The 18,104-nt window shown below is 51.2% G+C and overlaps 1 protein-coding gene across 6 annotated transcripts in view; it reads right to left on the reverse strand.

Moving 5' to 3' along the window:
• MGRN1 (mahogunin ring finger 1) overlaps nt 1-17,275 on the reverse strand; it is a 54,750-nt gene extending 37,475 nt beyond the window's left edge. For 3 of the 6 annotated variants that reach the window (XM_011231529.3, XM_034670450.1, XM_034670451.1), the window contains exon 1: nt 17,007-17,275. In XM_011231529.3, the coding sequence (XP_011229831.1) occupies nt 17,007-17,094 (88 nt within the window). In that variant the 5' untranslated portion in view covers nt 17,095-17,275. The remainder of the gene's footprint in view (nt 1-17,006) is intronic. The other 3 variants (XM_002924588.4, XM_002924587.4, XM_011231527.3) reach the window with 1 other exon arrangement.
• Between the last annotated feature and the right edge of the window lie 829 nt (nt 17,276-18,104).

Genomic DNA, 18,104 nt, shown 5'->3' on the forward strand with positions numbered 1-18,104 from the left:
CTGCTTGTGTTCCCTCTCTCGCTGGCTGTCTCTCTGTCGAAAAAATAAATAAAATCTTAAAAAAAAAAAAAACCAAACTTATACAACTCAACACCAACAAAACCAAATAATCCAATTTAAAAATAGGCAAAAGACATGAACAGATGTTTCTCCAGAGAGGACATCTAGTTCACCAAGAGACACATGAAAAATGGCTCAACATCACTCATCATCAGGGAAATGCAAATCAAAACTACAATGAGCTATCACCTCACACCTGTCAGAATGGCTAAAATGAACAACACAAGAAACAACAGGTATTGGCGAGGATGCAGAGAAAAAGGAAAACTCATGCACTGTTGGTGGGAATGCAAACTGGTGCAGCCACTGTGGACAACAGGATGGAGGTGCCTCAAAAATGTTAAAAATTTAATTACCCCATGATTCAGTAACTGCAGTACTGGGTCTTTACCCAAAGATACAAGAACAGTAATGCAAAGGGATACATACACCCTGATGTTTACAGCAGCATTACCTACAACAGCCAAATTATGGAAGCTGCCCAAGTGCCCATGCACTGATAAATGGACAAAGACATGGTATATGTATATATGTATGTGTGTGCGTGCACACACACACACACACACTGGATTATTACTCAGCCATAAAAAAATGAAATCTTGCATTTGCAACGACAAGTAAAGATCTAGAGTATAACGCTAAGCAAAATAAGTCAGTCAGAGAAAGACAAATACTGTATGAGTTAATTCCTGTGTGGAATTTAAGAAACAAAACAAACAAACAAAAAAAACCCCAGACAAATCAAGAAACAGACTCTTCAACTATAGAGAACAAGCTGATGGTTACTAGGGGGAGGGGGAGGGGCTAACAGGTGATGTGGATGAAGGAGCGCACTTGTCACAATGAGCACGGGGTCACGATGGAAGGGCTGAATCACTGTATCGTACACCTGAACTAATACAACACTGTATGTTAACGAACTGTAATTAGAGTTTAAAAAAAAAGAAGAGGTCAGACTAGACTGGGGGACACTAAGTCCAGTGACCAATGTCTTATCCGAGAAAGAGGGAGAGTGGACACAGAGGCACACACAGAGGGAAGGCAGGGCGACTCATTACAAGGTAAGGAGCACATGGAGCCGCCAGCTGCTGGGAGGCAAGAAGGACGTCCCCCTAGAGCCGTCAGAGAGGACCAACCTTTGCTGACACCTTGACCTGGGCCTCCCAGCCTCCAGAACCGTGAGAATAAATCCTGTTGCTTTAAGCCACTCACCCTGCGGTGCACTGTTAGAGCAGCCACGGGCACTAACAAGGTTTCCCACGCCCCTGGACTAAGTCAGTGCCCCCATCCACACCTGAGCCTTGAGGACATTTTCACCTCAGCACTGACCACAGCTGAAAATTGTGTGGACCTGAGTGTCTGACACCCCCCACCATGAGAAATAGGGCTCTGACCGGTTCCCCATTATGTCCCTGACACATTTAGGCACTAAATTCACATTTTTGTAAAAATAAATGGGTAAAAGGGTCAGCTTCCAAGAAGAGAGTTCACAGCTTTGCTGGGGAAACATTAGAGTGTCTATCACCTCTCCCAAGATTCCTGACCTGACACCCTCTGTCCCCCATTTCTCTCTGGCACAAAGAACCCAGAGAAAAGCCCAATTGGCTACAGGGCCCTGTGAATTTTGTGGACACCCAGGCCATGTATCCTGCAGGCTTGGCAGGCACATCTGGGCACCTGAGCCCATGTGCGTCCTTCCTGGAGCCCTCAGAGGGAATTCTGAGCCCTTCAAACTCAGGTGCATGCCCGGCCTGGAGGTGGGTGCCCTGCCTGAGACCTGCAGCCCGGGTTCCGTGCACACAGCCGTGGCTGCCCAGGCAAACAGGCCCGGAACCAGGAGTCCAGCCTGGGAGCTCTCACCTGCAGGGAACATAACCAAGGAACACTAGGCAAGGGCATAACCCCACCCCAGCACACGTGGCCAGGAACCAGACAGAGCCAACTGCAGTGAGAGAGAAAGAGTCAAGTGGTTACTAAATAAACATAACACTCCTGATTTAATGCAACACCAAGTAGCTGCTAAAGAGAGTCAAACACACTTGGATATGCACATGGAAAGATGATCACGGAGTATTTGTTATTTAAAAAACAAGCTGGATGTGTTCAGGATCCCATTTGAGAGGTAACTGCACACAGATGCACATTAATACAAGTTGTGAATACACACAGAATGGTCAGGAAGGGCGCACGCAAAAAGCTGCTGAGAAGTCTGTCGGGACTGGAGGCAGCAGGGACAAAAGTGCAGACATTCTCACACCTCCCATCTCAACAGGTAACGACAGGGACAAGCTGACGGGGGCAGTCACTAGATGGGACCACACGTCAGTTAAAAGGAATGAGCCAGGCCTCCACATATCAGCACGCAGCAGACGCACAACAGACATGACTCAAACACAGAAAGTGGGAGACCGTACCAAATGGAAAGCAGCCCTGCGGCTCCGACGTGGAGAAGAGGCAACACGGGAGGGCAGCACGGGGGCCACGATGGGGCTGCTCGAAAAGAGATGCAACATGAAAATGGGAAGCACAGATTCTGAATGGAGGGTGTTTGCTCTCATCTCTGTGCTTTCCTAGGTTTTTCAAATGCTCACATTTTTTAAAGGGAACTTTTAAAGGAAGAATGTGTGCAACAGAGGACCAGGGAGGGGTGTGTGCTTGTGTATATGTGTGCAGTGTGTGGTATACAGAGCTGCAGGTATGCACCGTGCACGTGTGTCCGTCTGGGTGTGTGCCTGTGTGTATATGCGTAGTGCGTGGTATATACACAGCTGCAGGAGTGCACCATGTATGTGTGTCCGTCTGGGTGTGTGCTTGTGTGTATATGTGTGCAGTGTGTGGTATACACAGCTGCAGGGGTGCACCGTGCACGTGTGTCTGTCTGGGGGTGTGCTTGTGTGAATATGTGGGCGTCTGTGTGCGTACACATAGTTTAGGATCAAGAGGAGCAGGCAGAGCTCTGAAGAGGAAGGAAGGAAAAGAGGAAGGAGACACCATGAAGAGCAGAAACAAAAGGAGGACAGACCAGCAGATGGAAGCAGGAAACCACCACCACCACCGGACTCTTCCTCCATGCCCCCCAGATACGGAACGCATCGAGGGGGCACAGATCCTACCCGTATTCTCCATGTGGGGCAATGAGCTCGGAGGTCACCTGAAGGCTGCCCCCTATGTCTTAACCCCATGCTGGGCCTCCCCCTCCCTCCACTAGGGGACAGCAGCCAATGCTGTCATCTTGTGGCAGACTACAAATGGCAGCTGTTCCCACACAATGAGCCACGTGGAAAGGCCTTCCCGATTAGACCAGCTGAAAACCCTTCTAAGGTAGCACTCAGAACGCCTGCCAGAGGCCACAATTTTGACCCCGAGGCCCTGGCTACGCGGCACCAACACGCTTGAGGACCACATGACCTCAGAAGAACTCAGCTGGTTCACCTCCTCTGTAGCAGACGGATTCAGACTCTGCCCTACTCACAGGGATCCAGGTGACCTGGAGAACCAACAGGTGGCCGGCCACCAAAATAAAGACCAAGGGAGGGGACCTCTCCTGGAGGCCTCCCCGCGTTACCACACATGGCTTGGTTTTCCTTCACACATGTGCATCTCATGTGGATGGACACACGTGTTCATCTTTTTTTTCTTTTACGATTTTATTTATTCATTTGAGAGAGAGAGTGACAGAAACAGAGAGAGCACAAGCGGGGGGGAGGGAGAAGCAGACTCCGGGCTGAACACAAAGCCTGATGTGGCACTCGATCATAACCTGAGCCGAAGGCAGATGCTTAAGCCTCTGAACCCCCCAGGCGCCCCGCATGTTCATCGTCTTTTACAGACAAGGAAAATCAAAACCATGAGGCTCCAGTCAGAGGCTGCTTGACGGGGGTGGCAGTGGGAAGGCACTGTCCCCTCATCACGGGCCACAGGGCGAGCCAAGCGGGCTTCTGGGTTGTTCTGTCTGTTCCACTTTCAAATGTCTGGTAGTACACACACAGTGGACCACCATCATCACTTCCAACCCCCAAATGGAAACACCCTCAGTTATTTAAGTGAGGTAACCCTGCTACGGGGCAAGGCAGCGGACAAGCTCTCCAACACACAGAATGACGCACATCCAAATCCCCAGAATCCCCCAGGAGGCAGGACGAGTAGTGCGAAGAGTAAAAGTGGGACCTCAAAACTCTCCCAGAAGACACCTGCTCCACTCACTCCCCCCCTTAGGTACTCATTCACAAATCCTAACTGTCATCGAGAGACCAAAGTTGGGGACCCTGCTACAGATCGAATGTTCATGTTTCCTCCAAATTCACACACTGAAGCCTCACCTCCAATGTGGTGGTACTAGTTGCTGGGGCCTTCAGGAGGCGACCAGGGCATGAGGAGGTGCTCTGAGGGGTGGAATCAGGGCCATTATAACAGAGGCCCCTGGAGTCTCCTAACCCAGCCATGTGAGGCACTGAGAAGACAGCTGTCTATGAAACAGGTGGGGGCTCTCGTCAGACACCAAATGTGCGCGCGCCTTGACCTTGGACTTCCCTGCCTACAGAACCGTGAGAAATCAATGTCTGTTGTTCATAAGTCACCCAGACTGCAGTGCTGCTACAGCCATGCAGACGGACGAGGGCACATCCGCTGGGTCTGAAGTCCCAGGTCTGGACCCTTGAGAAGCATGTGCACCAAACCCACCAACCTGTGGGACACCCACGGCAGAAAGAAGCTGGCTGGGTGGGCGCCAGCCATCACGGTCACCACCAGGGCTGTGGGGGTAGCTCTGTGGCTTCATCCCCAGGTGGCACAGCCTGCAGCCAGGGCTCTTCAGACCAGGCTGCTGTTGGGGGGCGAGGTGTCTCTGAGGGACCTCCTCACAGTCCAGGAGGGATCGGATTAAAACACAGAATGGGATGTCTTCACTCAACCCGAGCCCTTCAGAACCCCTGCCTGCACCTGGCTCCTGGTGGGAACTCAGGTCTGACACCCTTGCCTGCTGCAGTTCTCAGTGGCGGCCCACCTTCCTTCCAGCCTCAAGGGTCTGTGTGGTTGTAGGTAATGCAAGATATGCAAAATCGGTGCTAGGTGACGCAGGCTCCCTCCTTGTGCTGCAGATGCCCCAGACCAGCAACACTGATGCCACCCCCAGCCACACACTCCCGTGCCTCAACCGGGGGACCAGGTACCACTCGCTGCCCTGCGAACTACTGACTCTGCTCTGTGCTGCCCACCTCACCCAGCACCACCTTCCTGGCCCGTCTCCCAGGATTTGGGAGCTTTCTCCATTTCCTGTGACCCAAAAGGCTGCTCCCACCCTGCCACTCAGTGCTAAGGCCTCCTACGGCCTCCCTGCAAGCCATCTGTGTATTCGACAGCAAATCCTCTGACTCCCCCACTGTCTTCACATTGGGGTCACTGTTTTTCTTCCTTTGCTGGCTGGTTCACACTCCAGGCAGGGGACACAAGTTTGTCCACCACCCTGTACCCCAGCGACCACCAGTCTGGCCTGCACACGGGAGCTTGATAAAAACCGGATGAATGAACAGAGGTGGAGGGTGGATGACACGCTTACTACTACTTGACAGTCAAGGAAATGGGAGGCACGGAGAGGTCATGTGACCTGCTCAAGCCATAGTACCAGCCGGAGGTGGCGTCCTCACTGAAAGTCTGTGCTGACCCCAGAGCTGCACACTCCACTCCATCAGCCCCCTGCATGTTCTTCCCACACCACCCAGCAATTCTCCAATTCCCAGTGCACACTGACCAGGTGGCCTACAAATCCAGCTCAATCCTAACACTAGCCACCTGGAGACAGCATCAGATCCCACAGATTAAGGGCTCAGACCCACACCAGCATCCTCTCCCTTCAGATGCCAATCCACAGTCCAGTTGGTCCTGTCAACTGGCTATAAATAAACAGGACATTCCCATGACACCCAATTAATTTGCTAGAGCAGCTCACAAAACTCAGGATAACAGTTCATTTACTAGATCTCCAGTTTATCATAAAAGGACAGGACTCAGGAACAGCCAGCTGGAGGAGAGGCCCAGGACAAGGCACGTGGGAAGGGCACGGGTACTTCCAAGCCCCCTCTGAGGGCTCCACCTCCTGGCCTCTCGCTGTGGTCACGAACCCAGCAGCTCTCTGAACCCAGCCCTTTTGGGTTTGTATGGAAGCTGTTACATAGGCATGGTTGATTAAATCACTGGCTGCTGGTGACCCTCTTAATCTCTAGCCTCCAAAGGCAGCCAGGACCCATCCTAGGTGCTTTCTAAAATCTCCTCATTAACATAAACTCAGGTGTGGTGGCAAGGGGCCTGTTAGGAGTATCAAGACTGACTTCACTTAGGGGCGCTTGGGTGGCTCATCCGTTAAGCGTCTGCCTTTGGCTCAGGTCATGATTCCAGGGTCCTGGGATCGAGCCCCACATTGGGCTCCCTGCTCGGCTGTAAGCCTGCTTCTTCCTCTTACACTCCCCTTGCTTGTGTTCCCTCTCTCGCTGTCTCTGTCAAATAAATACATAAAATCTTAAAAAAAAAAAAAAAACAAAAAAGACTGACATCACCTCTACCACTCATTGGGTAGGAAATTCCAAGGATTTTAGGAGTTGTGTGACAGGAACAGGTGAAAACTAAATATTTATTACTTATTAGAAATCACAATGTCCCTGCCAGGTAAGCCATGACGTGACTAAAGACTGCACAACCTCCCCCCCAATTAGACGCACAACTGGTCCTGGGACACTGGGTGTGAGTCCCACTCAGCAGCCCCAGTAGCGGGGAGGGGAAGAGCTGAGCAGCATATGCAATGGCTGGGGACGGTTCACGGACTCCACCGGCCAAAAATTCTCATTCTCTACCAGGTCAGATGTTCCCGGTTACCAGCTTCCCAAATCCACTGCCACTACGCCCCAGCTGGGCCTGACCAACGGGATGAGAACATCACCGTCCCCAAAGAGTGATTTCAGGAAAGGAAAGCATCTTCAGGCTCGTGAAACTCCCAGCCAGGTGGGAGGCCCCACAGCCTGGGAAGGGGTCCCGCCCACCTCTAATGACACTGCTCCCTGATTCCTCCTGGGCCAAGGTCCTGTGTGTACACAGAACAGCGCTTCTCCACACAGCCTAGGTGACCCGGTGCAGCCTAACTTCTGTGGGTCTCAGTGTCCCCATCTGCAACATGGAGGCCTCAGTAACACTGACAAGGACAGCTCTGGCAGTCCTAGGGATAAAAGGAGCCGAAAATGCAAATGAGCCTCACACAAGTGAAAAGACACCTGATAAACATTTCCTGCAGCCCCACTCCAGCGTAAAAGCCTGACCACAGTGGGACCCTGATAAACAAAAAGCTCTCAGTCCACATCACAGAGGGAAGAACAATGAGCTGAGAACAACTTTAAGCAAAGATTCTAGTTCACTGAGTTCCACAGTGAGTGGCTGCAGCCACCTTTTTTTGGGAGAAGGGGTCCTTCCCTTTTCTGGAAACAGCCTCCACCATCCACAGGGGTGGGCCCCAGGTGCCATCAAACCATGCAGCTCCCATCCCCTAGACACAGCTGGCTGGCCATGGTGGACACCTGACCGTGCTGGACCAAGATGTGGATTCTCTCTGCCATGGACTGGACCGGAGACCAAAGGACTTGGTCCTTGAGGGCCCGAGAAGGGTGGCAGTCAGCTTGGGGCAGGTCGCAGCAGCAGGATGCTGAGTCCAGAGGGGACGAGAGGCTTTTGCACTCAGATGCCTTCCACTTCTTGGCTCCCCACCCTCGGGTTCCAGAGACCCACCCACACCAGCCTTCCAGTACATTCCACCTCCTGCCTAAGCTAGTCTCCATAAATACCATAGTGACAGCGAATTTCCGAAGAATTAAAAATGTAATAAAAAGCACTTAGGAAAGAACTGCAAATCAGTGAGAAAGGAGACAATCCAGTATGAAAAATATGCAAATTATTTCAACAGACACCTCACAAAAAGGGGAAGAGAAATGAATGGTAATTTCCATATGAAAAGGTGCCCAACCTCACTGGTCATCAGGGAAAAGTAAAACTCAATGAGATTTCCATGGCTAAAGTTAGAAAACAACAGCACACACACAGCTGCCGGGTGAGAACGCACAGCAGTCAGCACCCTGCTCTGCCGGTGGGAGTGTGAATCGGTTCAACAGCTCCAAAAACCTGTCCGCAAAACCCGCTGAAGCCGAAGGTGCACGCCTGAGGCCCCAGCACCCACCGTCTGGTGCGGACGCAGACCAGAGACGGGTACTCAGGGAGTCAGAAGTCGCTAACACTCAGAGTAGCGGCTGCCAGGGGCTGCGCGGGGGAACGGGGAGTCCGTGTGCACAGGGCTCAGGTTCCAGTTGTGCAAGAGGGAAAGAGTCGTAGAGAAATGACGGTGGATGGCTGCACAAGGTGACAGGACTTAATGTCACTGAACTGCACACTTAAAACAGAATGGTCACTGTTACGTGTATTTTACCACAATTCAGAAAAACACAGGCCCCAGGAAATCTGACTCATGGGCCCCAGAGCAGTCACAGGAGGGTCCATGGCAGTATTTCCATTACAGCCCAAACTGGAAATTTGCCCAACGCCCCTCCACATGAACGGACGAAGACAGTGGCCTCAACACACACTGGAACACAACACCGCAGAGACCAAATCGACGACTGCCCCATGAGCAGCATTAGGGCCTCTCATCACGGAGTGTGGAGCAAAGAGCAGCCAGTTATTTATATCAAATTCAGAAACAGGCAAAATCACCTCTGGTGGAGTGGGAAGGGGTTTGCCAGGGAGGAGGGAGGCAGAGACTGGAAAGGGGCACGAAGGGGCTTGGGGTGCCGCTACTGTTCTATCCCTTCCATACGTTCACTTTGTGATCATTCATCAAGCTTATGCTTTGCACGTTTTCTAAATGCCTGTTACACTTCAATGTTAAATAGATACACAGTCCCTGACTTAAAATGGTTCAACATACAAGTTTTAGATTTTATGATGGTGCAAAAATGACAGGCATTCATTAGAACCCATACTTCAAATTCTGAATGTGTATCTTTTCCCGGGCTAACGATCTGTGGTAGGATCCTCTCTCCAGACCCTGGACAGTGTCAGGAGCTCCAGCTCCCAGTCAGCAATGCAGTCACCACCGCCCTTCTGCACCCAGACAACCACTCTGTTTCACTTTCAGTACAGTGTTCAAAAATTACGTGAGACACCAAACACTATTATAATAGGCTTTGTGTTAGATGATTTTGCCTACCTGTAGGCTAATGTAAGTGTTCTGAACACATTTAAGGAAGGTGACACTAAGTTACAATGTTCAGTAGGGGGGTGCCTGGGTGGCTCAGTCAAAGTGTCTGCCTTTAGCTCAGGTCATGATCCCAGGGTCCTGGGATGGAGCCCCACGTCGGGCTCTCTGCTCAGTAGGGAGCCAGCTTTTCCCTCTGCTGCTCCCCTTGCTGGGCTCTCTCACTCTTTATTTAAATAAAATCTTAAAAACAACAACACAATGTTCAGTAGGTTAGGTGTATTCAATGCATTTTCAACTTACAATGGGTTTATAGGCACACAGTCCCATCAGAAGCCGAGGCAGATCTGTATATGTGTGTATACACACACACATTTCTTAAACCATGAACCAAATACAATTCCTTCTTTTGATTCCCCCTAGAGGCACCCAGGGAGTCTCGTCACTCGGGGATATCATCTGGGGCAGGAGGTCTGGATGCCAGAAAGCTGCAGTTATCAGAACAGAGGGGGCCAGTATGGCAGTCTGCCCGCCCTGTGCGTGCTGAGCACCCAGGTAGGACCAGGCAGGAGGGCCGGAATCAGTATCAGGCAGGAGGAAAGGACAGAGGAAATCCTTCAGACACTGAGGTGGAGAGATGGTCCACCAGTCACTCCTCAAGCCTTGCGGCTCCTCACCTGGCTCCATGACTAAGCAAGCCGACGGATTTCGTGTTAGACAGCACAGGACCCTCTCCCACGCTGTTCCATACCCTGCGCTTTTCTGTGCATGGCAGAGGGAGTGGGCCTCACTCCTCTCCCTCCCACTCCCATCCTAGTGGATGGTCATCCCCTCAGGCACAGGCCGGGGGTGAGTCCAGTTCCCCCATCTCTGAGGAGCTGGGCAGACGCAGGGGCAGCTGGCAGAAGTGAACAACTGCATGGTTATTTACTGAGGTCGCATCAGGCACTGCACGGGGCAGGGGGTGCCTGTGACACCATCCGCCCTTTCATGGGACACCATTTTATGAAATAACAGAATCATGAGGCTGGGTGACAACATAACCACACAGAAATACACACAGGAAATGCCACGTGGAATGTGCCCCATGCAACTGTCTGGTGCTGGTGGCACTGGGTTTGGGAGGAGAGGCAGATGGCAGCGGTCACTGGCTGCCGGGGTCATCCAGGAAGTACAGGACATCCTCCAGGAAACTTCTGGGCCCGCTGAAAAACAAAAGTTGGGCAGGGCAGGGCGTAGTCCAACCCTGCAATGATAGTCACGTGGACTATCAGAGTCAGAACTGGAAAAAGGCCTGGGAAACCAGAGGTTAACCCCAGTGAGTCAGGGAAATGGGGCTGGAGAGCAAGCTCCTGGCTCAAGGCCACAGACCAGGGCCAGGCTCGGGACTCAAGACTCGGAATCTGGTGCTCCTCCCACCACACCTCTACTAGCTGGGGGTGGGGGGCAGAGGACTCCTCCCAGTTCAATCTCAGGTGCTAAACTAATCCTCAACTTTCCATGTTTGTGGGTGGGTGTGTTGTAAACACAAAAAAGGTCACCCTAACTGTGCAAAAGAAGGCACACACATGCACACACAGACCCATAAGCACCCACACTGTCTTTATCCCGGGCTGCTGGGCCCTGGGCTCGGACAGCAGCCACCTCCCCCGGCCGGGATTAAAGGCCCACTGGCTCAGCACAGGCTCGGGATTCCTTGACCTGGAGCGCCAGGCCGTACGGGCCTGTGCAGTCGGCTGGCCACGGCTGGGAAAGTCCAACAAAGTCCAGAGCAGGGAGGCTGGCAGGAGCTGGCTGACTGACAGCCAGGTTATTTTCAGGTCAGCAAAAGGTGATGGGTTCTCAGCGATCCCCAGAGAAACTCTGAAAGGTCCCCTGAGTCGCCGTGCCCTAAGTAAGCAACACCACACCTCAGAAACAAGCACACAGCTCCCAGCCTCTCAGAACCCCAAGGGCAGGCAACACTCCATCGGGGAGACCCGCCAGACCTGGCTCCCTGCGGCCCTAGGACCCAGGCGCCAACAGCAGCTGCTTCAGGGAAACAGGTGCTCAGATGCCCACCCACCACGGCCCACTTAATAGATTCTTGTTGCTTTTGTCTTTACTTGAAGTGTAACAACGGAAGCTCAAAAAATACAGTTTATTTATGCAGCTATTCCAACGATAAAACCCAAACCAAGTTAACACAAGCAGAGAAGCACGGAACTAGCCGTCATCCATGAACAGCACAGGTGACGCGGGGAGCTGAACGGGAACCAGCGGAGCCACACCACACTGCTGAGGACAGTGCAGGCCTCTGAACAGCAAGGTGAATGAAGCGCCCGTGTGCAGGAGGAGCCCCCTTCTCCCCACCCCCCATCCTACTGCCACAGGGCTCGGCACAAGCTCACTCCTTTGGAACAGGGATGGCCCAGAGATGCAGAATGCCCCTATGACGGAGAATGTCCTCTCTCATCTGGAACACCAGTCTCGGCCTTTCCTTCAGATGTCAAAGAAATCAGTCAGCAAGGCCCTACTCTGCAAAGAGTAAACCCCGACACAAGTGCTCACGAAATGTTCCCAGACTGCCAGCACACAAAAGCACACACCAGAAGTCTTGCACGCACCTTGGGCTCCTCCATCACATGGCAGGAGACCCAGGAGTCCTCAGACCCCCACCTGACACCCCAAGAGACAAGATGCAGCCTGTACACTAGGGAGATGGGGTTGGTTTCCTCTGGGGCCCATTGCACAAGCATTTGTTAAGCGCCTACCGTACACCAGGCTCAAATGCTGCATGGCAAAAGGCTCAGTCTGATTTCCAGTTCCTCTCTCAGAGGACAAAAGTTTGCTGTCACAAGGATAAGGCAAGGCTCCAACAAGATAAAGGAGGGAAAGCACTCTGAAAGCACATGCACATACAAAAGGTTTAGGTCTGGGGCATATCACCCCATCCCTCCCTCCCCTGCGTGGGTTGGCAGGTCACATGTCTGACTGCCTCCCCTTCTGACACTTCTCCTGGGTGACTTGGTCCCAGCACAACGTCCCTCAAACACCAGGGCAGGGCAAGGGGGCATCGCTCTGAGACACGCAATCAACGGTAATAACCGCAGCAGGAGGTTTAACTGCGGCAGCAGCTGCCCGTGGCCAGGTACTCCGTGGGGGCACCTGCGACACTCCGGGCCCTCTCCTGCATGTCTGCACCTTCTCCTTAGGGGCTCAGCCATGGTGTCCACACTCCTGCTCTGACCCTCAGATGAAGACTGGCCAGCTGATCCGGGCAATGGAGTACAGAAATAAAACCTCACATTTATAGTGAACCTATTTTTTGCAAAGATGCAGAGGCAGCTGATGGGACAAAAATAGTCTTTTCAGGGGCGCCTGGGTGGCACAGCGGTTAAGCGTCTGCCTTCGGCTCAGGGCGTGATCCCGGCGTTATGGGATCGAGCCCCACATCGGGCTCCTCTGTTGTGAGCCTGCTTCTTCCTCTCCCACTCTCCCTGTTCCCTCTCTCGCTGGCTGTCTCTATCTCTGTCAAATAAAAAAATAAAATCTTTAAAAAAAAATAGTCTTTTCAACAAATGATAATGAAATAACTAAATATCCATATGCAAAAAAAGAACTAATAGTTTTACCTGAAATTACACAGAAAACATCACCTCAATATGGATCACAGCGCTTGCTTCCGCAGCACATATGAAAACTGGACCAAAATGGATCACAGACCCAAACGCACAAGCTGAAACTCTAAAACTTCAGAGGAAAGAACATAGAAAACCCTCACGACCTTGGCTTAGGCAAAGATCTCTTAGATACAGCTCCAAAAACATTAGCCACTAAAAAAACTGATAAACTGAACTCAACCAAAATTTAAAACCTTTGACCCTCAAAAGAGACACCATTAAGAAAAATGAAGACAAGCCACAGACTAGGAAAAAATATTAGCAAGTCACAGAGCTGATAAAGGAATTGTGTCACTTTACCCAGAACAAGGAACTGTCACAACTTAGTAAGAAGACAAACAATCCAATCTTTAAAAAATGAACAAAAGACAAAAACAGACGTCTGGCACATGTGCTCATGCTGTTCTCTCTCTCTCTCTCTCACACACATACACACACACACACAGTATACAAATGGCTAACAAGCACGTGAAAAGATGTTCCACATCATCAGTCATCAGGGAAATGCAAATCAAAACCACAATGAGATATCACTTCACAGCCACAAGGATGGTTATAATGAAAAAGGTAGACTATAGGGGCGCCTGGCTGACTCAGTCTGGAGAGCACAGAGCTCGTGATCTCAGGGTCGTGAGTTCAAGCCCCACAGTAGGCATAGAGCCTATTAAAAAAAAAAAAAGTAGACAATAATAAGTGTTGATGAGGATGCGGAGCACTGGAACCCTCACACACTGCTGATAGGAATGTAAAATGAAACAGCCACTATGCAAAAAGTCTGGCAGTTCATTCAAAGGTCAAACATAGAGTCACCATATGACCCAGCAATTCCTCTCCTAGGTGTATACTAAAGAGAATTGAAAAGGGCCACACAAACATCAATGTTCATAGCAGCATTATTCATTATAGTCAAAAAGTGGAGACAACCCAAATGTTAACTGGTAAATAAATAAAATGTACAATATCTGTACAATAAGGTACAGACACCTGTTACAACAAGGATGAACTTCAAAGACATTGTTCCAAGTGCAAGAAGCCAGACAAAAAGAGACCACATGCTGTAGATTCCTTTTATATGAAGTGTCCAGGGAGGGCACATTTTAAAGACAGCAAGCAGATCAGAGTAATGTGGTGGGGATTGGACGGGGGCACAGACTGACTACAAACAGGCACAAGGAAACATTGGAGGGTGCTGGAAATGTCTAAAATCTAATTGTGGTGACGGCTGCACAGTTCTATACATTTAGGGAAAGTCAACAAATTCTATGTTTACAATGGATGCGTTGTATGGCACACAATTTATCTCTCAATAAAGCCGCTTAAAAAGTAAAATTAATAAAAAAATACAATGGGGGCACCTGGGTGGCACAGAGGTTAAGCATCTGCCTTCGGCTCAGGGCGTGATCCCGGCGTTCTGGGATCGAGCCCCACATCAGGCTCCTCTGCTATGAGCCTGCTTCTTCCTCTCCCACTCCCCCTGCTTGTGTTCCCTCTCTCGCTGGCTGTCTCTATCTCTGTCAAATAAATAAATAAAATCTTAAAAAAAAATAAATAAATAAAAATAAAAAAATAAAAAAATACAATGAAAACAAACGTTATTAAATTTGAACTAGGTACTGTTGCAGTACATGCCGAAATTTCCACAAACAACAGAAAACTGAACAGATTTTAAAAGTTCTCACCATCAAAACAAAAGGAAAAAAAAAAAAGGTGAAGCGATGAGAGTGTTAACTCACCCTATATTGTGGTAATCATCTCCCCAGTGTACACATATCAAATCATTAGGGTGTACACCTTAAACTTGCAAAATGTTATATGTCGATTATGTCTCAATAAAGCTGAAAGGGATTGGACAGTATCATAGATGTGCTCAAAAAAATTACCACCCAATCCCTTTTCTCTCCTTGATATTATCAACAAAATTAACAGAGACCTGAAAAGATAACATTCTCATCAAGTGCTTCAAGGGGCCATCCCATAAAAATCATTTGAAGCCCCCCAGCATCCCCAGTCCACCCTTGGGGAAACATACGAAAGTACTGCCAAGGTCATTTCTCAGATTGACCCTCCCCAAGCAAGGTGGCCCGAGGGACAAGGAAGCTGAGAGAACAGCTTTTGGACTGGACAGGTCCAGTAGAGCACTGCTGTGGGTCTCTAAAGTAGCCTATGACATTCACCTTGGGTGCCAGACCCAATCGATTAGTTGTGGCTGACCAGGGTGTTTATTAATGGATTCTGAAACCAAGGCCAGGTTTGGTGACAAAGAGTGTCCTGAATGATTAGCAAGGTCTACTGCACAGAATCTGAAACTGGTGTTATAAAGGCCTTTTATTTGTGGTTTCGTCCACTCAAGTGAAGGGACATCAAGTGTGCCCTAGTCCTAGGTTATATAGGAAATGCCACATTAAACTTTGATTATCTCTGCCATGCCACTGCTAGCTGCTATTAGGGTCTGAAGTGACCACCTAATTTCCTTCTTAAGCCATTATAGCAATTAATATTTTATGAGGACTTTCAGTGCCAGGCACTGTTCTGAGTACTGTCCAAGGATCAACCCATTGTACAGATGAGGAAATTGTGACCCAGGGAGCAGAACAACTTGCCTAGAGTCACTCAGCCAAAGACAGGCTGGAAGAACATCAGAGATGGAAGAGGATGAATTAAAACTGCGTCAATCAGATGTGGGGATGTCAGCACACTGGCCTCCAGGGAATCCTACACCAGGCTGGGCTGTCCTGCACTTGGGCCTGGTACACAGGCAGACAACAGTGCCTTCGGCCCACTTCTGACTGTTCCATAAACTGTGCTGGTCTCCATCCCACTATTTTCCCAGACACTCCCCGTCTTGGGCTTCCAAAATCAGGGAAGAGCAGTTCTCAAATTTGAGTGGACATCAGACTCACCTGAGAAATAGGTTAAAATGCAGGTTCCCAGGCCCCTGCAGGTCTGAGAAAGGGCCTGAGAAATGCACATCTAACAAGCTTCCCCACTAGTGGCAGTGGGTGGTCCTGGACCACACTGGAAGGAAACCTGGCTTGGTGGGTGTCCCAAGGCCCACTGTGAGGTCCAGGAGACCCCCATATCAGGTCAGATTCTTCAGAAGCCAGGATCAGGAGACCCAACCTCAAAGTCCCCTCATGTCCAAATTCTCTGTCCTTTTTCTTTTCTTTTGAGGCCAAATGATCCCCATAAGGAGATGGAGAGAGAGGAACCCAAGCTAAAGTTCCAGGTCAGGTCACGCTCTTTAGAGGCAGCAAAATAGAGTGGGAACAAGTCGACTGGGAGTCGGATTTGTGGTCCTGCTCCCAGAGGGGCTTCCATCCAGCTCTGAGACGTTGGGAAAGTCACTTCCTCGCTGGCGTCTCAGGTCTCCTTGCCTCAAAAAAAAAAAAAAAAAAAAAGAGAAAGAGAGAGAGAGACCAGAGAACCAGGTAGGTCTCCTCCAACCAGTTTCCTCTTCTCCAGCAAGGACTCGAAGCCTCTCCCCCATCGATCATAATCATCTCCTTGGGCCCAGCACCACTCCCCCTACCCACCCACCATTCACAGGCACCAAGAGGTCACAAGAGACCTTAAGCTTCTGTCCAGACGGCGTGGCGAGTGTTCAGAACCACTGGCCGGGTAGTCACACTAAGCCACCAAAGAAAGTCCAAACTGGCGATGGCGTGATGTCAACCCCTTTGACAATGACCACTTTGTAAGCACAAGCGAAGCTCCGGGCACCGTGCTAACCCCTCGCCAGCGTCACGCCACGAACCTCACCCCCGTCCTAGGAGTTTCCTAATGCGTCTCCCCTGCGTGCACACAAGGGAGCTGAGGCGCGCAGGGACGAAGTGACTGACCCAAGGTCACCCCGCCGGGACGGGGCGGGCAGCCCGGGACCCCACCCACGGTCTGAGTGGAGGTCGCGCGGAGCTCCGGGCTGGGAGGCTCAGGGAGGGCCGCGGGCCGAGCAGAGCCCACCGCACCCTCTTCTGAGCGCACCGCGCGGGCGCGCCCGGCCCACCCCGCGTTCCAGCCCAGGCCTCGCCTGCTGCGCGCCCGGGGCCGCGCCGGCCGCTCACCGGACTTCGGGGGGTAGCGATAGGCCGAGTTCGCCTGGATGTCGATGTCCTCCACGCCCGCGATGCGGCGGCTCAGGATGGAGCCCATGGTGCGCGGCAGGCCGGGCCGGGGCCGGGACACGGGCGTCGGCGGCGTCCTCACGCGTACATGGCCCGGACCAGGCCACACGGACACTCGCCCACGGCCGCGGGCACCTCGGTCTCCAAACCCCAAACCCCAACCCCCAGCTCGGCCGGCGGCCCGACGCCACGGCGGCCCTCCGCCCCCCGAGCACGAGGCACCTCGGGAAATGGAGTCCCCTCGACGCCGAGGGCGACGGGCTGCGGGGCCCAAAAAACTACAGATCCCAGCATGCCCTTCGCCGCGGCCCCGTGAAGAAGGTAACCAGGACAAACCAAATGGACTTGAATCCAGAGGGGAGAAACCATCTCCCACACCGCAAACTGACTTTCCCTCTGCATTCCAGGCACGGCACTAACATCCTAACTCTTTAGTCTCCTAATTATCTGTTCATATATAGATTCTTATAGGAATCCAGCGCCTTCCATTAATTTCCTCTCTGAAATTATCTCCCTGAGCCACGATGGTTCTCCCCGGTTCCCAGGGTTGATCTCCTGCACCGTCCAGGAGAGGGCACACCTTTACCAGCCACCCTGCAACAGCTGGGAGGGAACCAATCCGACAAGGAGCTGGGGTTCAAAGGAGAAGCTAAGGGCTTCTTTTAGCTGTTTCCAGAACTCAAGGCTTCTCTTTGGCTCCACGTCCAGAACAATTACTTTGGAGACATAATTTTACAGCCCCACAGACCTCTCCCCATTTTACATACAGAGAAACTGAGGCACAAAGAAGGGAGGGCTGCAAATGAGGTGGAGAAGGCAAGTTTAAAAAATTGGTCTGGATTAAAGGCTTGCAGGTTGCAATGTACTTTCCTGGCTTTTGATTAACATAAAATTCTGTAAGCGGGCCAAGTGGAGATTGTTTTCACCTACTCTTCAGTTGAGAAGCAGGTGTTCAAAGAAGAAATTGGCTTCCCAAGGCAAGACTGCTGTATCAGGAAATCAGCTGGGGAGGAGAGCAGCTGGTGAAGGGTCTCAAAT

Source organism: Ailuropoda melanoleuca, chromosome 10 (assembly GCF_002007445.2).
Source record: "Ailuropoda melanoleuca isolate Jingjing chromosome 10, ASM200744v2, whole genome shotgun sequence".
Classification (NCBI taxonomy): domain Eukaryota; kingdom Metazoa; phylum Chordata; class Mammalia; order Carnivora; family Ursidae; genus Ailuropoda; species Ailuropoda melanoleuca.